Source organism: Juglans microcarpa x Juglans regia, chromosome 6D (assembly GCF_004785595.1).
Source record: "Juglans microcarpa x Juglans regia isolate MS1-56 chromosome 6D, Jm3101_v1.0, whole genome shotgun sequence".
NCBI lineage: Eukaryota > Viridiplantae > Streptophyta > Magnoliopsida > Fagales > Juglandaceae > Juglans > Juglans microcarpa x Juglans regia.
Window position 1 is genome coordinate 35,009,596 of NC_054604.1, and position 21,159 is coordinate 35,030,754.

At 36.6% G+C, this 21,159-nt stretch overlaps 2 protein-coding genes across 2 annotated transcripts; one reads left to right on the top strand and one right to left on the bottom strand.

The window, feature by feature from the left end:
• The first annotated feature begins 2,287 nt into the window (after nt 1-2,287).
• On the top strand, nt 2,288-4,193 carry LOC121234006 (keratin-associated protein 6-2-like). Its single transcript, XM_041129799.1, has 2 exons — nt 2,288-2,742; nt 2,827-4,193. The coding sequence occupies exon 2, from the start codon at nt 2,866-2,868 to the stop codon at nt 3,505-3,507; it is 642 nt and encodes a 213-aa protein (XP_040985733.1). The 5' UTR covers nt 2,288-2,742; nt 2,827-2,865; the 3' UTR covers nt 3,508-4,193.
• Nucleotides 4,194-4,297: 104 nt separating this feature from the next.
• LOC121234004 (MLO-like protein 11) lies at nt 4,298-14,179 on the bottom strand. Its single transcript, XM_041129797.1, has 16 exons — nt 13,754-14,179; nt 13,278-13,468; nt 12,024-12,081; nt 11,682-11,917; nt 11,394-11,510; nt 10,355-10,415; nt 9,518-9,612; nt 8,626-8,700; nt 7,747-7,832; nt 7,067-7,116; nt 6,726-6,766; nt 6,251-6,421; nt 6,075-6,110; nt 5,775-5,842; nt 5,632-5,692; nt 4,298-4,739 (listed from the first exon to the last, which is right to left on the bottom strand). Exons 2-16 carry the CDS (start codon nt 13,401-13,403, stop codon nt 4,347-4,349), a joined length of 1,674 nt encoding a protein of 557 aa, XP_040985731.1. The 5' UTR covers nt 13,404-13,468; nt 13,754-14,179; the 3' UTR covers nt 4,298-4,346.
• Nucleotides 14,180-21,159: the final 6,980 nt, after the last annotated feature.

Below are 21,159 nucleotides of genomic sequence, written 5' to 3' on the forward strand. Positions count from 1 at the left end.
CACGCGACGCCAGAGAAGGTGGTGGGTACGTTCAGCTTGCAATACCTGTTTCTTTCTTTCTTTCTTTTTTAACAAATAATATTAAATTAAATTGGACAAGAATCCATTACAATAAAACAATTGCACAAATAGAAAATAAATAATAATAATAATAATAAATAGAGCGAAAGTATTTTGATGATCTCAAGCGTTGATGGTTGATTAGGCGTATAGAAAGAGTGATCGCAAAAAACGAAAGAAGTGATCGCAAGAGTGTTCGGTTTAGGGCCGTTAGATTGCAAGATCGAATCTGACCTAATCTCAATATCTAAACATCATAAATATAAATATTTTTTAATTTTAAAATTTTTATCTAATCATTATAACTTTTTCAAATTTCTAAACAAAATATAAAAATAATTTAACTTTTTTAAATTTAAAAACAAAAATAATATTCTAACAATATTTTTACTTTATAATATTTTTATTCAACTTTTTATCTCTCATTTCTCAAAATTTCATAAACATCTTAACTCAAACAATTTCATTACTATTCATAAATCATTTCATTTTTATTCACATATTTCTCATCTTATCTTATTTAATCTCAACATCTAAACAAAGTCTTAGTAGTCCAAATTGATATGAATGCTTTGGTTTGTCAGACATAGGAGTCATTTGGATTGAGAAAAATTTTCAACTCATCTCATCTTATCATTACAACTTTTTCTAATTCTCACATAAAATATAATAAACAATTCAATTTTTTTAAATCTCAAAACAATAATAATATTAAAAAATAATATTTTATTTAATTTTAATGTAAAACTATATCATTTCATCTTATTATCCAAACAGCTCCATAGTACATACCATAACATAAAGATAAGAGCATCTTTGGACGAGAATTAAATTTTTAAAACTTCTTATAATCTCATTATCAAATATTACTTAAACGCAACACTTTTTAATTTAAAATTTCTATTTTTTTCATTTAATTATTACTTAATCACAAAAATCAATACAATTTTCATAAACTTCAAATTAAAACAAAAAAATTAATACGACTTTTAAAATTTTAAAATAAAAATTATACTCAAAATAACTTTTTAACTTTATAATATTTTTATTTAATATTTTATTTTTTTTAAATCTAATAAAATATTTTTACTCAAACTATTTCACTATTATTTATAAAATTCTAAAATATTCCAAAAGTCTAATCATATCCTAAATCTTATATTATTTAAAAAAATAACAAAAAAAGAAAAGGAATGAGTTTCATATGTTGTATTGGAAAATCGAGGGGAACTCTGCATTGCTCACTGTTAGTAGGAAAGTACAGGCTTGTCTCTCCGTGATAATGATTTGTTTACTCCAAGTCTATGGGATGATTACAAATAATTTAATTTTTTTAAATTTTAAAATAAAAATAATATTATAATAATATTTTATTTTATTTTTAATAAAATATCTCATCTCATTTTATTGTACTGTCTATCTAACCCAGTAACCCACCCTTAATGTATCATTTTCACGAGGGGAGAATAAAGAGTGACTCATTGATTTGGTGGCTTAAACTTTTTATTTTATTACTTGTTGCTTTTACCTTATTTGATGATAGTCTTCGATGATGGGACACTCAAATTACAATGGACTTAAGCCTTCATTTGGTTACTCAACTTATCTTAATTCATTTTAATTCATCATTATAATTTTTTCAAATTTCAATACGAAATATAATATATAATTTAACTTTTTTAAATTCTAAAATAATAATAATATTAAAAAATAATATTCTAATAATATTTTATCATCTCAACTCAACCCACTTCAACATCCAAACGCAACCTAAATATTTAACATTCATTACTTACCAAGCAGAAGTCCTTAGCACGATTGTCCACTGGGTCCTTTTATCGTTTGGCAAATACGTAGATGTTTTTAAGTGAGATGAAGACCTCATTTGTTGCGCCCCCTGAAGATCTCAGCGAAGTTGTTGTAAAAAGAGTACGTCCTCCTTTGTTCCCCCACACCCCACACACACAACGCTCATGACTCCAGGTTCTAAGAACAAACTAATGCAAGGCTTTTGGTGCTTTGTTACTTGCATGGCCATTTCCTGTTGTAAAAAGAGTATGTACTCTCCCCTCCTTTGTTAAACACAAACACACACAACGCTCATGACTCCAGGTTCTAAGAACAAACTAATGCGAGGCTTTTGGTGCTTTGTTACTTGCATGGCCACTTCCCACAAACACTTGCTTATGCATTTCCATAAAGTCGTGAAGATCTCACTATCAATAACACAGAACCTTGATCACTTCGAAAGTTATACAAAGCACAAAAAGTTCATAAAAGATGGTTGCACTAAAATGTACCTTTGTGGGTTTTTTGGTCCTCCTATGCTTAAGCTTAAGCAATGCCAGGGTACTTGAGGACACCGATAGTTACAAAATACCCAAAGGCCATCCTTATAGTAAAACATTTGGAGGAGAACATAATGCTTGGGGGTTGGTACCGACGTTAGCTTTGATAGTGGCAGTGACTCTAGTGGTCAGGGATTAGGAATTGGCATTGGCTTTAGCAGTGGTAGTGGCAGCTTTGGTCAGCGAGTAGGAACTGGCTATGGCTTTGATGGTCAAGAGTTTGGAGTTGGCTATGGCTCTGGTAGTGGTAGCGGTAGCAGTTCTAGTGGCCAGGGAATAGGAATTGGCTATGGTTCTGGTGGTCAGGGGTTTGGAGTTGGCTATGGCTCTGGTGGTGGCAGCGGTTTTGGTGGCCAGGGAATAGGAATTGGCTATGGTTCTAGTGGTCAAGGGTTTGGAGTTGGCTATGGCTCTGGAGGTGGCAGCGGTTTTGGTGGTCAAGGAATAGAAACTGGTTATGGCTTTGGTGGTCAGGGGTTTTGGAACTGGCATTGGCTTTGGTAGCAGTAGCGGTAGTGGTTTTGGTGGTCAAGGAGTAGGAACTGCCTATGGCTATGGCAATGGTGGTGGTGGTGATCGGGGGGGAGGAGTTGGTGTTGGCTTTGGTAGTGGTTTTGGTGGTCAAGGAGTAGGAAGTGGCTATGGTTATGGTGGACAAGGGATAGGAGCTGGTTGGGGGACCGGCATTGGGTCTGGAGGAGGTAGTCAATTTGGATCAGAATTTGGTGCTGGAGGGGGTTATGGCGCAGGAGGTGGAGCTAGTTTTGGTTCAAGTATTGGGGTTGGATTCGGGCATAAACTTAATAGTAACATGAAAAATCAAGGTTTTGGAGCTTGTCCTCCTAACTGGGGTACTCCACCTGATTGCGGTAGCTTTCAACCTCCTGCATCTAGATGCGGTGGCTGTCAAACCCCTATTTTTGGACCATGTTGTCAACCTTCTCCATGTCAATGCAACAATCCTCCGGGTATAGGGATGCCGCAAGGGCATGGAAGTTATGCTGCACAAGAAGCCCATGAGCCTGAAAAGAGCAAGGAAGATGCTGAACCTATCCCACCAAACTCGTCACCTGAGCAAGACAATGAAGCCCACCACTAGTCCGCAACTAACGGGCCTAAACAAGAATTTCAGGACCAGGACAAATCTCAACTTGTAATTCAGATAATACTTTGGAATAAAAGCTTCCTACTCGCTTCCTGAAAAGACATTTGTATGATCCAATGATATGGTATACGTATCATTATATTCCAAAATCCAAAAGGTTTTGAAGTGGCAGGATCTACCAACCTTCCCTGACCCCAGAGTTTGCGGTTCCCACGATCCGTTTTACATGAGTATAAAACAATATTGAAAAAGCGTTCAAATCAAGGTGGTCATGGCTGAGGTTTCTCGGGTCACCACTAGCGATGATAGAGGGAACAATATTAGTAATTGTTCAGATGGCTCAAGGAGATCTAGAATTTCTTCTGTTTGGATCTAACAGGAATAATCGGCTAAGAATTTTAACAATTTTATGCAGCGTTAGTCACATTTTCTTTCTAGGTTTGTGTTTTAACTGCCTTTATTTTGCTCCACTACGCGAGGGATGCTTAATGATAAAAAGCAGAGAAACTAGAACCAGACATCATCACAATTAGTAAGTGTACATTCTTTAAGTTCCACGAATCAGTTACATCAAAAGCTCGTGTATTGATATCTACTTAATCATGTCACAACTTGTATTCTCTAGTATTCTATGAACTTCTACCATTCATCTGTATTTCGGAAAGAACATCGGATGATGCTGTACGGAACCATATGTCAAGCACACATCTCTCTCTCTCTCTCTCTCTCTCTCTCTCTCTCTCTCAATAATCTGAAACCCGAACAAAGCCTAAACTCATCAAACTTGATATTTGTTTGCTCATTTTTTCTTCATTATCATTTTCATGATCACTTCATTCTCTTCTGCTTGGCAAAGAACAAGATCTGGGAATACCTTGTGTCTTAGAAGACAATGTAGCTGGTGAAGAAACCGAGGCGGAGGGTCGAAGGAGGGGTGTACCTACTCTGCTTGAGGTTTCATTAGCAACTGGCAAGGGGCTGGTTGCAATATCAGAAGCTGGCTGTAACTCAATTTCAGTGCATGCACCAGTGGCAGTTCCAGGGGTGTCATCAACGAACTCATGATCGTCTTCCTCAATTGACATTACTGTGCTTGTGTCTGTGTGTATAGTGGAATCATCGGTGAAAATGCCATGCCGCCTTCTCCTCCTGGCTTCCTTCCCCCATCCATGGATAGTCTCTCTTATCCTATGAGGAATTAAGGCTGCCTTATAATTTGTTCCCATCTGCAAAATAAAAACAAAAAAGTCAGTCCAATACTTTTAGAAATCTTAGTAGATCAAAATTAGATGGCATGAAACATCTACTATTAATGGGATCTATATCCTCACTTGAAGTTTCTTTAGAAAGTAAATAACACAATCTTGCCATGCAAAGCATATGTTATACAACAGAGCAGAAAGGGCCAAACCAGTCCTACACATAACGGATAGTGGGGATTTACAGATGCGTTATCATACCGAAAGACATGAAACAAATTTAGTAATTAGGTCAAGGATGAATATAAAAGGAAGAATATCAATCGTTATTATTATTATTTTGATAGGTAAGATTAAATTTTATTAAAACAAGTAAATAGGAAAAGCCAAAGTACACATGAAGTATATAAAGAAAACAAATTAGGAGCTAGAAATGGATGCAAGAAAATTTATCATAGTTAAAATTGGAAAAGACATTCCACAGAGGACACGCTAACATCATTTACAGGTATCCAGAAATTATCTGGCATGCTATATAACTAGCATAAATTAATTATACTCCTTCAAATTATACACAAGTACTTGGGAGACTTTTGTACATGTTTGGACTCCAAAAATGCATCCCTAGAAAAAAAAAAAATATTAAAGAGCAGGCTAGATTTGGGGCTAAAGCATACCAAACATATTTATCCCGTTGCTTAAGTTCTCTATCGACCTATAAAAAGAAGTTTCTCTGTCAAATTTTATTGGCCATCAAAATGAGCATGTTCTCAAAAAAGATAGAAACTCCCCACCATCTCATAATTCCTCAATCAATCACATCAGCGCTCAAACCTATGCCACAGGAGTACTACCTTATAAATAGGTAGTTTCATGCTTTTGCTATATTTCAACTCCAACTTTTACTCAGTAATAATACCTGAGTAACAAGTGCATAAAGAGGCAAGGTGCTGTAGCTGCACAGGAACTGTCCAGCAAACCTACAGGATAATGACAATAAAAAAGGGTCATGACTGTAAACATGTACTAAACAAGACGGACAGCATTTAAATGTTTGCCTACCCCAAAATCAGCCTTAGGTACACGAGCAAATGACTCCTGATATAGCAAGAATCATACCCAAACTGCCACTGTGATGATATCAATACAGATAGTTTAGTTTAAGCACAGATCTTCCATCCTAACAGAGAAAATAAAGAAACAAAATATCTTTTCCCGTGTATCCTTTGCGGTCTATGATCTTGCAACCAGTAAAAAATAGAAATTAATTTTCAAGCCAATATGAGATTGGTCGATATTTGGTTGAAAAGTCATCTCCAGCACTCCAAATAAATGCCAAACTAGTCAAGGAAGAGGCAGTACCCAGAACCAAAAGAAAGAAGCCAATTCAAATGCATTCTGCAAAAAGAGTAAAAACAAAGAAAGAACCGTGCATATCAGCTTTACTTTCCAGAATGAAAGTAGTAGAGAATCCGTTAAAAAAATGAGAAAACAAAATTGCAACAATCTGCAGATACTTCATAGTAACTTTTGCCAACCTGGAAAAGAATAAAATGGATCAAGGACAATAAGAGTTCTGGCTTTTTAAACCAGAAAAGATCATCTCGAGGCCTCAGCTTTGCTCCTGTGAAAAATCCAGTTATACTTGCATTCTCTAATGCCAAGGTTGCAATAACATGCTGCAGCTTTGTGCCGACCAGAAGAACAAGCTGCACACAAACATATAGAACCGGATTTTTTAGGTTAGAGTCAGCCGCCAGGTAACAAGACATGTACGTGATGGAACTCCCAGCTATGTAACAGATCTAAGATCAAATTTTAATTTAGAAAATGCATTCTTGAGGTAGTTCCACCAACTGGACATTTAATATTAAGATGTAATATGTTGACCATCTCTGTTAGTTTGTGAAAATACACCTATGATACCCCCTTGGAATCCACAACGTATTCAATCAGCCAATAAGTAACTGTGAAAGCTACAAATGAAAAAGAAGAAAGAAAAATACAACTTACAGAAATAGGAACGATCGCTATCCAGAAATAAAGATTAGACCCTGTATCAAGTATCAGAAACAAATGATTGTATGTTTAGAGAATTTGGAATGACAAGTATGATAGATTGAACTACAATCTATAGATGGGATAGACAGCACGACAAGAAGTAAAAGCCTACAAGCTATGTTGCTCATTGAGACTGGTGCAGAAGAACCACTTGAAAAGTGAGAAAACTAAATAAATAAAGATTAAAGGACCAGAAGCATATTCACTTCAGCACAATTCAAAATTTTCCTGCATCTAACCAAAACAAGCACAAAAGAACTATCTGTGGCCTCATTTCCCATAATGTGCTGTACCTTTTACATTAAACAGCATGAAAGCAACAACGAATCCCCACAGTGGGCCACTGCAAGAGATTAAACAAATAGGCAAAATTAGATGTCAATTTCAGAAGGGAATCCCCTTTAGAGAAAAATCAAGAGAGCCAATCATGCAAAATAATACTAAACGGAAAAAAAAAAAAATGCAACTCAGGTAAAATGACCTAGGGCCCCCAGAGTCAAGTTAATCCCTGAAGACCCAAATTCCAGCTTGTCCTTAAGAAAACATAAAAACTCCTGGTGGAACAAATACATATATACAACCATAAATAAATGGAAACTTGGTAGTGTCCCCATGTAATCCTGTTCCCTCTTGCCCTACATGAGAGTTCAATGAAAGTTCTTAAAAATTTTTTGCCTTGAATGATTTTAGTCCAGGAATTTGTATCTGGAGTAAGCTTTTGAGATAAAGAAGAAAGTAGAGCAGTTTGTTTAACCAATGAACCCATAGGATAAAAAAATTATGAATGCTTAGTTGGTCATTTTGTCCTGGAGGAAAATCAATATTCGATTTTGATCTCATTTGCACAATTCAATAACGTTGCTTAGAACTCCATGAGGAGATAAGAGGTCCCGATATGTGAACAGAAACTAACAACAAAATTATTCAAACAAGGCATGGAAATGGAAGTAGTGGGCTTTAAAATATTAGGTACCTCACACCAACAATCTTTTGGAATTCTTCTTCCATTGAGCGAATCATATAGGCATGAAAATCGTATTTTAGTGTGAGATTGTGGTTCTGCAATGAACAAGGAGAAACAGAAATCAATATTCGTAAAGCAGCAGGCATAAAAGTTTTTGTACTATGTCAGCAGAAAATGCAATCCCTCAATAGTCCAAATATCAGAAGTGAAGACACGGAAGAAATCTCATTTTAGAATATAGTAAACATAACCCGGGGGATAGCAAGAGAACAATAACAAATGAAAAATCCACAAGGGAACTCCACAGTGGAACACAAGACAAGCTCAATTGTTAAGACTTGCTAAGATGATAAGGCGTGATCTTTTGAAATTAAGTGATAAACCATGAATATTTTAAAAAGGCATACAACCACAAATCGAACGAACTACCTGCTAAAATAATTCAAATATTTGCAGTTTTCTATGAACAGAAGTTTCTGTTAAACAGATTGTGATCATAAGATTGTCCCTCAAAACTATCCTAGCAGTCAATAGATGGATATCATCTTCATCTTTATTATCAGAAGAATCTTCAACTAACTGTTTTCTCAGCCAAATATTGGAACGTTGCATAAGTTTGTCTTTTGCACTACTTCTTTTTTCACTTTTTCAGAGCACAGCAGATCTGTGAGCCCCGTTAACAATATTAACGTTGAGAGCAATTTCTAAATATATATTTTTTTTCCAATTAATTTCTGGACATAATTAGTAGCTCAAAGGCATATTCTATGGATGACCAGGCCTATAGGAGATTTAAAAAAATAAAAAACAAAAATCTGTATTACTGACAGTAAAACCAGAGGATGCCAGACTGAAGTTATCTGTTGATCTTGTGAGAATACTGCATACCATGATGAAGCCCTTCCGGAGTGTAAGGTAATCGGCACGAACCACCGAATGCCCAAATTGCCGGAAGAAACATGTCTGCAATATCAATAAACCATACAGCTTAGCATAAATATTATACCAACACAACAACAGCAGAAAAACATACATGGAGGGAAAAAAAAATCGTATACGAGTGTGGAAAATTAGAAGTTAAGAAATAGTACAAAGAAAGCACGCATACACTTACAGCACTAGTCATTACAAAGCAGTATTCGTGTGCGGAAAAAATTAAAAGTAAGAAAAATAACTACAGGGGAAAATCAATTACATCAACAGAGAGAATAAAAGAATCTGAAAACAGAATATGGGGAGAAGAGAGTATATATTATCCTTCTAATAATAGCCCTGAGGTGGTTTTTTTAATAATAATAATAATAATCCAGTTGACTGCAATCTGAAATCCTAGAATAGTATTGCAGTGGATCTAAACTCCTCATTATGCTCGGAATTGAAGCTATATTACCATTACCGCCTATATCCTTCTAATAATCCCCTATGGTGGTTCATTTATTGCAAACAAAGACATTTGCTGAAAGTTTTGCAGACAGTAAGAAAGGACCCCATAAATCTCGTAACCCATTACTGCATTTACAACCCCACATATTTTGAATTTTACTTTTCAAAATATGTTCTTAGAATTTCCAAAATACACTTTCACTGACACTCCAATTAAATCCCTCTAGCATTGAAGATTAAAAGAAGGAAAAATACAATGAGTAAGTAGCTAAGTTAAGGAACCCAAACCAAATACATACTTAGCAAGTTTATAGTCTACGAGTTTTCTAAGTGTTTTTAGGCACTACTATAGCCTTAAGCATACAGTACAACAAAAGAGAAAAAAAAATGTACCTACCACCCAGACAAGGAAACTATTCCTGACCCAAGGATTTGAAGTATGAAACTTGACAAATGTTGATTGCCTTCGCAATGTCTGCTCTCTTGTGATTTCTGTTACAAGATATATATATATATATACATATACATATATTAAAAAAAGAAGAAAGAACATACAATGGCAATACCAAACCACATCAATTAAAAAGTAACATATTCTAAATAATGTAGGATCCCTGAATGAGAGTCAGAAAGATGGGTAATGTACTGTTATCTTTTTTTTTTTTTTTATCAGTAAAAAGAGAGATATTATATATATGAATGAAATAAACATAGTCCTTGTGCACAGGACATATACAAAGGAACTCCTAAAAACATTCTAAAAGCGATAAATTAAAGACAAGAAATCCTGTCCCCATGTAATATAATAGTGGAAAACCAACACATTAGAGTGTGGAAAAAAAAAATTCTTCAACTCAGTACTTGTGCGTTCCTTATCTTCAAAACAACGTGCGTTCCTTTCCGTCCAAATACACCACATAATACACAACGGAATCATATTCCACACTGCTGCCACTTGTTTGCAACCTTGCAACTTTGACCAACATCCCAACAAATCCACCACCCTCATTGGCATAACCCAGGCAATATCAACCCTCAGAAAGATCATCCCACAACACTCTTGTTACCTCACAGTGTAGTAATAGATGGTCCACAGATTCTCCATTCTTCATAGCACAAGTAGATAATCTCGAAGGTAATGTACTGTTATCTAATGGAATAATTTAATCAACATGTGGGGAACTACTAAAGATGACTGTCATTCAATTATAGTAATTACCTCTTCAGAGCTTACCAGTTAATGCATCATGCCGGTCCATGTGAGCCTCGTCCTCCCATACCCTCCAGCTGTGAATCTGGTAAAATTGTTACATGTTATACGATATAACAGTACAGCAAAGACATCAGTCTTCTATTTTCAATTTTTACAACTAAATCACCCTGTATATCAAACGGATGAGTATTGGGCTGCACATAAAACATTCTTACTTCACATACACAGAGTCTTAGCACCTAAGGTAAGAGATACTACTTGTAAATGACTATGAAGGCATGTCATGACAAGACCATACTAACAAGGACCTATAAAGTACTTGGTTAGTCCGGGTTTCAGAACTTTGTTTGCATTCATTTCTGGTTCCATAGGTTGTTTATTCAAGCGGAAAGGATACATGGCTCCTGTTGGGTGTCCCCAGACCTATAAGGATACATGGCTCCTGTTGGGTGTCCCCAGACCTATATCAGTTTACAGAACGAGAGAAGAACATATAAACTTCCAGTCTGGAATAATCAAAAGTAAAATATCAAGTTTGAACCAAAAGAAGCAACAAAAGATTCAAAATATTACTCCAGACTGAGTTGCTAGTTTCTCTGACTGCAAGCAAGCCATTTTCATGGTTTCATGGTTTCATGGTTTCCAATGAAATGTATGACTGCTACATTTTCATTCATTGTTTTTATGGGTGCTCACAATCTTAATCAGGGAAATCAGTACTCTACCACTTACTCTACTTAATAGCATTAACTGGCCACAAATAAAGTACGCAACCACTGCTTCGGGTGAGTCCTTAGTAGTACCTTTCTCATGTTTGCAGGTCTTGACCAATGGTTAAAATATTTCTGTTTGTATCAAAGTTAACATGATTCATACTAGTGGTATCTTGTGGTTGACAATATAAGAACAAATAAGATACAACACAAGTATGAAATCACCCCAAAACAAGACATCAGTATCTCTCCAAGACTTTGCAGCTCCTACATCTATTAAATGGGAAAAAAATGAGCAAGGAACATTTCAGTTAGGTTGAGTGTAAGTATAATACAGAATGTCCCACCTTCACAATTGCCAGCAACATCGTGAGGCAACTGTAAGATATATGAGTTATTGCCATGACAAATATGAAGCGGTGCAACTGCTCAAGACCTTGATATGAAACAAATGGTTCATGATCCTGTGGCACAGAAGAAACTTCAAGACTATCCAGAAGGTAAGCGGGATTTATAATATATCGCATAGATAAACAGAATATAAATGCATATATATCTATATATATATATATAATTTCCTTGAGTATTCATGAGAGGAGAAATTGTTAGTTGATCTTTAAGGAGAAGTCACGTGCCTTTTTGCAGGTATTCTGATTCAACTCATTCAACATCCTCCTAAACAAGTGAGGTAGAACAGAAGCCATCAACAGTTTACGATCCTGGGATGAATTATTTTCTTGTTCTTCGTCAATCTCTGATCTGGAGCATGGGGCAAACTTGCTATCATAGAACTTCGATGGTATGCAAATATTGGATATCATACTTGAGGTAGCCGTTAAAAGGAGAGAAATAAATCCAAGCAACATCAACTCTGATGAAAGAAGTCCGCAAAATGGAATTTCAAATATCAGCACAATGAAGAAACACGTAACTAAGAGTCACTGATTACCCAAACATAATCTTTTAATGCCAAATACCTTCTTTCATTTTCTCCACTGCTGCAAGCAAGGGTTTGCGGTTAGTTTTCTGCAACCACTGAAACAACAGTAAAGCCAAAACCTCAGATAGAATAAATACGTAAGTTGTTAAAAGGCATTACAAGAGGGCAAATGAATGGACTTTGACTAAGAACACAATGTATGAGTGAGATAGCTTTAAGAATTCATAGCTTTATATATATCAAATAACTTGAAGATATCAAATCCCTGTACGCCTCACTGTATATAGGGAGCTGCATTAGTTTAAGCTTCAAACCCAAATCAGACGTCTAGATTAACTACAGAAAAACAGGGGCACCATCTAGTGTGGTATGAGGCCCACCAAAAAAGTCTCTGTGCATACAATACTAAATTGATAGATTTGACTCGACATGGAACATCCTAGTACCCAATGAAACTCAATAAACCTTTATCCCCAAATGGTTCAGCAATCAGAAACAGAAATGCACTTTTTCAAACCCGAAGCTTCTTACTTGAGTTGTCCAAAAAATTCGACATTATTTGGTGAAGACATCACAAGGATGTATTGAAAAGCATACAGATATAGTTGTGTTCAAGGCTTGGACACCAAGAATAAGCTTAAGTGACAGGGTGGAGCATTGCAAGGTTGTGTAATCAGGGACTATCCACCTAGATAAATGATACCGGCAACAACTTATCTGACAAACTCCATTTGGCAGTTTGAAGAAAAGAGGCCCATTGTAAGAAGCTAAGATCGTGTTGCAATGGTATTTTCCACCAAAACAATTCTCTTTGAATAAATCTCAACCATGGTTTTTATTATTGTCAAAATAGATGATTTATCAGCAGACGAGAAGATTCAAGGGCTTCATTACTGTGACTCACGAAGATAGTCACCAAAGTGACTAAGCAAACCTAGGGACATACCCCGTTTGATGGGAAAAGCAGAGTCATATAGAAGATTCAAATATTTCACATTTGTATATTATACACAAATGAGTCCCATGTAATTCGCAAGTTGTCTGGCAGAAACTTTACAGTCAACCATCATCTAAGTAATGTCAGTCTCGCCATGAAGCACCATTGTAAAGAAACACAATAGCCTAAGAGTCTAACGTTTTAGTGTTCTTCAACCTCACCCAACTTCCCATGCTTAAAACCGCCTAACAGATTCTAACAGATTAAATAAAAAAAGTATGCATAGACCGATAATTTGTCAAACAGGCCATGCTGAATTTAACAAGCAAAAAAAAAATACAGAATACTACTGACGGAGCTTAATCGGTGGATAGATCGTTCCACGAGAACAGAAACGGCGACAAAGATCGTCAACACGGTAGCAACAGACCACGTCGGAGTCAAGGCCAAAGACCGCATCTCTTGAGCATCTTCCGCCATTCTGAACAATCCTACTAGCAGCCCTTAAACCTTTTTATCCCAAATACCCGCCAAGTACTCCCATCCTACACCGACCACGGCAGAATTTTCTCAAAATTATGACCGAAAACTCTTGTGCTTTGATTATAAACAGAACCATATTACGAAATGCACAATCAGAGTCATTCCTCGATTCTCAGAAAACATAATAATAATTCATAACGTGAATCACAGAAAGTTCTAATATGGCAGTTCCACTCATCAAAATATAAATGTTTAAGCCGAAAAAATTAAAGGTATTTCTCAATTCGATTTTGAAGCTAAAACACACCCACAAAATAGCAAATGCGTTAAAAGATCCGTTAAAGAACCTGTTATCCTTCCAAGCTTCGTTCCGGAACGAGATAAGGCTTCAATAACCTCTCTATCCTGAAAGTATCACTACCATTAACTCAAGACTCAATTTTTTTTTTAATAAAAGATGCATGAAATCTCTCTAGCCCCTCAAACTGGAACAATGCCGGCTTCAAGAGAACCCCAAATGAACCCTGGTTCCTAGGGGAACTAGTTCTGATAATTGCCCAACTGCCTCTCTCTCTCTCTCTCTCTCTCTCTCTCTCAGTTGGTCTCTTTCTTAAAAGCTTACTCAGTCTAGACTGACTACGTTTTTCTGCAGCTTTTATTTCTCCTTAAATGTGCTACTTTTTTCACCAGAGTCCAGAAACCCTTCGTGATTTTTGCTCATGTTTAGCTAAAAACAGCACATAGAGCACCCACATTCACCTCGGATCTACTTCGACGTTGGCAACAGATTTAGAAACTCAACGCCCACACGAGAAAGAGACAGCTGTTTCTTTGTCAAATCCGATAAATTATTTGCATGAAACTTCCTCTTGGTACTTACCCAGATAATATAAAAGGAATTTCCTCTCGATCTTGGAGAACCGCAATTGGTAACACTAGAGCAGACGAGATGTTGTAAATAAAAATAAAAATTTGTATAAAATATTAATAAGATATTATTTTTTAATATTATTATTTTAAAATTAAAAAAATTAAATTATTTATTATGTTATATATAAAAATTTTAAAAAAAATATAATAATAAGGTAAATTGGGATAGCTTCTCAATCCAAACCCGCCTGTTCATGTTTCTATGACCTGAGAAACCAACACGGGAGAGACATCGAACCTTCGCCAGGACAAAACAAATACTGCTATGTTTTTTTAGTCAAATACTCTTTCAGTTTTAATTAAATTTTTATTTACATTAAAATATTCTAGAAAAAAAAACTAGATACATAAAATAAATTTTATAATATTTAAATATCAATATTGCATAAATGAATGGCATTCACACTTGCAGGGCACATGCATGCGAATCTGCATCAAATATTATTTACTTCAGATTTATTTATACCATAAGCTTTTTGTTTTTACAACAGATTAATCTTCAAGAGTAAATAAAACGATCCAAGGCCGACTATACTGCCATTTTAATTAAAAAATGATAGTAAATCATTCTACATGGGGTGGAACTACTAAGAGGCTTGGGAGCTTTGGACCTCACAAAATTTTCAAAATTTAATAAAAATGAAGTTTTAAAATATGATTTTATAAAGTAGACTATATAAAAATTAATATCTAATCTTTTCCAAAATTTTTTTTTTTTAACTTAGACCCCCAAACTAAATTTTTTAATTCCGCACCTGATTATACCCATTCTTACTAGTTACTTCCTAGCTGCAACTTGATTGTCCACCACACTTTGCATTATTGTGCTTCTGATGGCTCTCTCCCGTCATGGCGGAATCCTTGACTGGATCAATTAAGAGACGGATAATAGCTTTAATAAGGACAACTGAAATTGGGTTCCACGCACATGGAACCCTTTATTTTGGCTTGAATCTACAGGGACAACTCGAACTTTTTTTGATAACGCACACTCAACAACTAGAGGTGGTCGATGATAATGCACAGTTGCACACCCTTCAAAGTTCTTTGGCTTGAGCCTATGGTTTTTTGTTTTGATAGGTAGGCCATTAATGGAGCTATGCCTTCATCAATCTAATAGTTTTAAGAGATTAATTAAACCTTTCAATAAAAGATTATTACCTATTTTCTCATCAATCGATCGATCTAAATGCATTTTGGAATGACCATCGATCCTATTTATAAAGCCATGCGTTTTGGAATGACCATTTGTCCTCGAGAATAACGAGGTCGTGAATTAATTTTCAACCGACCTTGCAACCTAAAATGTACGAAACTCTTTTCAGATTCTGGACCGGCAACTCAAAATTAACGAATAACAAATTATAAAGCCATCCTGTGCCATAAAGCATTGGCAATTTTTAAAATTTGATTAAAATTTGATGTTTTAATCAACGCATATGTTAATTTACGTTCAATTATCTATCTAAAAGATAAAAAATAAAATAATATTAAATATTTTAATAATATTTTATAAATACATTTTATATATTAACTAATAATTTAATTTTTATTTAAATTTATTATTTTTTTACTATTTTTTTTCTCAATCTAATTATTTAACAGTAATTATTAAAAATATTTTTAAAATAAAATATTATTTTAAAGATAAATAATGACTAATTAAATTTAAAAAAATTAATAAATTTATTGTAACTCAAAAAGTGAAGCCTTCAATTTTGATTACTTTAACGCATATCACTTTTGAATTACTTAACTAAAATTTAATTAGACATTGACATTTGACTGGACCAGCGGCTTAATGGAGACTCGGGTGTTAGGCAATAGGCCTTACTGCTACACTATTTTGGACGTTGACATGTCGTGGTTTTACTTTTAGCGTGGTTTTGAAAGGGAGATGGACATGATCATCTAGATCTTGGAAAATTTGAAACCTCTCGGGGGCCAGAGGGACTAGTACTTGCAATTTTCCTATTGTGGATCCTGATTTTCCTGACCTAACATGTGCCGACATAGAGACTTTCATGCGATCGATCAATGTCACGTGGCTATGATGGAACAAGGGTCTAGAATCTCTAGATGAAAAGTGATACTGTGATCTATTTGGGACTGGAAAAAATCACAAGTTTTATTTTCTTTTTGATTGTCTAAAATAAACTGCATACTCCAGTATTTATAGCCATACGCTCTTGGTTATGTACGAAAACCTACTTCTATTCTAATAAAAATAGCAATCATACTCCAAATATAATTAGAATAACAATCTTAACTGACGTGAATTAATTTATAGCAATAAAACGACTGACAGTTATGATAACTCTTTCTACTCTAATTAAATAATAACTCTTCCAATAATAAAACATAATTTCAACCCACTTTATGTCCTAATCCACTGCAACTTCTTCACTTTGTAGTAGACTTCCAAGTTCTGTTTCTATTATTCCTCCCCTCTTCCACAACAACCTTGTCCTCAAGGTGTAACTATGGAAACTATCATTTTAATTGTTTTGTTTCTTCTCACTTTGCATCTTTCACTATTTCAAGGAGAAAGACTTGTGGCATCCGACACTTATGTCCTGGTGTGAACTTTTCATTGCAATTGAAACATAGTTCTTTATCTCGCTTCTTCTACATCTCCTCCAAGCTTAATCTTTTGAATTCCATATTGTTGTTGTTACGTGTTGTAGGAGGTGCAATGACTGCTTGAAGGACTCATGTTGCTTGAACCAGTGTATCAACTTCGTTTTGGATAAGGCTGAAAACCGATGGATTCGGTGCAGTTTCGATGCCAAACTGACATCTACCATGAGAGGAAAAAACCGGCCGAAACCGGTCGATTGGGGAGAGAAAACCAATATTATCGATCTCGGCACAGTGCGGTTCGGTTCCTCAGTCTGCCGTCGGCGTCTCTGTGACGGAGGAGGGATGTGTCACCGTTTACCATGAGAGAGCAGAAGCGAGTTGCAGGTGAAATGGAGGAAGGAAGAAGATGCGGGGAAGAAGAAGAAGAAGAGGGGCCAGGGGTTTATTAAATCCATTTTGAAACGGCGCCGTTGTTCCATATGTTTTTTTTTTAAGTTCCAAGATAAAAACGACGCCGTTTTATATACATATATTTAAAAATATATATATATATCAAGGGTCGGCCGGTTCAACGGTTTTCCAAGGGTTCGAATCGACGTCGAATTGGCCGATATCGGTTTTCATCAATTATTGCTGCTCGCCGACCGGTTCCTTGCCAGTTTCGGCTGGTTCCTGACTCCGGCGGCCGGTCTGATCGGTTCCCGGCTGGTTTAGGTGGTTTTTGTACACCCCTAGTTTTGGATGTGTACTTTCCCTTTAATTGCTTAACCAATCATCACTCATATTTGTGACGCCCCGACTCCCACGTACAAAAAATAAGGGAATCGTGACGTCAGGATGGTGACAACACGGTCACGCATCCCAACGAAATGTGCTCAAGTGTGTGTGCAACATGCAAAGGTGCACAATAAAAGTCGCAGCGGATAATATAAATAAGTCAACTAAGTACCAGAAATTTAAATACAAATATTCAACACAATTTATCTTTAAAAATATACAGTCATCCCAAATATAATACAAAAGGTAAATACATAAATTGATAAAAACATAACTCACTAAACAGGAGCAATCCCAGATCACTCCTCCAAGGGAGCCAAGCTAAGGCTTGTCATCATCATCTGCATCAAAATCTGCGATACCATAAAATGGTACCACAGGTAAGTATAAACCAAACAACTCTCGGGATAAAAATACATTAATGCAACCAACAATATAGCAAAATACATTTAGCCATAAAATACCATTTTTTCCCAGAAAAATGATTATTTTCAACACACGCCAAAAATCCCATTTTGGCCCAAAATGTCCGTAAAACATTTTCCCATAAAATGATTCACACAAACAATCCATTTATCGGACACTGTAGGCGGGAATCGCAGGCGGGACTCTACCACCGTCCCTGCTTACCACCATCCCTACCGCGTGCACCGTAGGCGGGAATCACAGGCGGGACACAACCACCATCCCTGCTTACCACCATCCCTATCACGTGCACCGTAGGCGGGAATCACAGGCGGGACTCTACCACCATCCCTGCTTACCACCATCCCTACAGTTCCTTTACACACAATGAATACTTAACAGAGCACTGTAGGCCGGAATCACAGGCGGGACACAACCACCATCCCTGCTTACCACCATCCCTACAGTCTCTTTTCCTTTTACTCACATGAGAATCCAATTCCAATAAACACATGAACATGTATGCAATCATGCGAAAACTCAGTTTTCTTTACAAACATGATCATGCATGCAATATGCGATGTACATGAACAAGCCATAACCAACAACCACAATTTACAATACAAACAAACACACAACTCCGTCCACAATCCATCCGACCCCCGAAACTCCTCGGACTCAGTCCGGCAAAACAAAGCAATTCACAGATAATATGTGTTAGTGCAAAAATATATTTAAATCACGAAAGTTCTTTAAGAAAAATACTTACAGTGCAATATAACAATTTTCGAAGGATCACGAAGTTGCAAGTGGTGATGTCTGAGCAACACCACAGTGTAAAATACACTGTGGCCGTGGGTCACAGATACCCACTTTTCAACGAGGACAAACGAAGACCCAAAAATGGTAGGGTAGGGCCTAGAGAGGTCGGTGAAGCTAATGGTGGTGGTGGTTTGTCGTGGGTGGCGGCGAAATGGGCGGTAGAAGACCAAAATGCCCAAATCGGAAATGTAGATGGTGGAGCTTCACCGATGACGGATCGGAGCTGGGGTTGGGTCCAATGGGTTGCCAAGAGGTCGGGGATGAAGTGGTAGGAAGATGGTGGCCAATGGTGGTGCGACGGCGGCGTAACGGCGGAAAGAGTGCCGCGGCTTCGAAGGGCTACTGGTGGTTAACGGCGGCACGGATGGAGGTGAGGTTGGTGGGGTGAGGTCGCCGGCGGCTGGGGAAGCTAGCGGGCTGGGCGGTGAAGGCCACCGCCGGCTCACGGCGGCGTTGGCGTGAAAGTGGCCCGCGACTTCGTGGGGTGCGTGTGGGCTACCGGCGGCGAGGTAGGGGCTAAGATTTGGGAGGTGAGGTCGCCGGAGGGAGGGGGAGCTGGTCGGCTGGGCGGTGTCGCGCACGGCGGCGAGCTGGGGGAGAGGAAGAACGGACGGAGAGAGAGGGAGGGAGAGGGAGTTGCGCGCGGGAAGGAGAAAAATAAAGAAGAAAAAAGAAAAGAAAGAAAAGAAAAAGGAAGGAAAGAAAAATGGAGGGAAAAGAAATGAGGTCCAATCCTCATAACTTGGGTCACAAAAAATGATCCAACGGAGATGATTTTAAAACCACAAGTTAAACAAAATAATTTAACGTAATGGTAAAGTCAAATTGAAATAATTAAATCCCACAGTAATTAATTTAAATATTAAAAGCAATTTAAATGCATAACAATAAATAAATATTTGGAAAGCACATAAAAATAATTTTCACCAAATTAAAATCATAGAAATAAACTTACTAAAAATCCAACCAATTTTAAAATAAGAGGATAAATTTTTGAACAATAAAAAAATAATCCTTCAGTAAAAATACACTGAAATACGGGGTGTTACAATTTTTGCCAACTCAATGGTCTCACGTAGTGTTTTTGGCTTGAACTCCAAATGCCCGTAACGATTTCGTCCTTCAATCCTCCTAAACACGTGTCTATCAGTGCCTTTGAGGCCAACCAATCACTCTAGTTGCTAGGCGTTCAAACTCACGCTGATAATCTTGGAGAGACTCAGTTTGACGAATTCGAAATAGTGCTTCATCACTGTCCTTGTATTCGATTGGTCCAAAATGCACAAATATCTCTCGCTCAAAGTCATCCCAAGTGATGAGCTTTTCTTCCTCCTTGTAGACTTGTTAAACCCGTTGCCACCATACATTCGTCTTACCTTCTAAGTGGAATGAGGCTAATCACACCTTGTGATCCTCAATAATGACTTGAAATTCAAAGAATTGTACCGCTCAGTTTACCCACATCGTTGGATCGTTGCCAGAGTAACGTGGAAAGTCCATTTAAACTGTTGTGGATGGAATTGTTGATGTCCTCCTTCTCCTTGGTGCGAAATCCATGAGTGTGACCCCATTTTTTCCGGCTTTGAAAAGTCTTTGTCTAGCCGACGAAAGGGTTGCTCCTATGATGCATCCAAAAACTCTTTGATTGCTTTCAAACTTTATTCCATTGCTTGAAGTCGTGAACTGGTGTCTTTGGTCCCTTCTCGTACCTCATACAGATTATATTCCAAGCTTTCATTATGTTCCTTAGTCGTAGCCATGCTCTGATGTCACTGATGAAACCAGGATCTTACTATGATGAAAAGTGATAAATTATGATCCACTTAGGCAAACCACAAGTTTTATACTCTTTCTAATTATCCAGAATAAACTACAGACTCCAGTATTTATAGCCATGCACTCATGACCATGTACAGAAACCTACTCTTATTCCAATAAAAATAATAATCCTACTTTGAATCTAATTAGAATAACAATACTAACTGACATGAACTAGTTCAAAGCAATAAAACAATTGACAACTATAATAACTCTTCACACTCTAATTAAATAATGACTTTTTTTAGAATAAAACACAACTTCAACTCACTTCGTGTCCTACTATATTGCGACTTATCCACTTCGTAGTAGACTTCCAAATTCCGTTTCCATCATACTATGTTAGGAGTTTTTTTTTTATGCTTTCAATATACACTGTCATATATATATCCCAAGTATCAAACTAAACCTTATATTA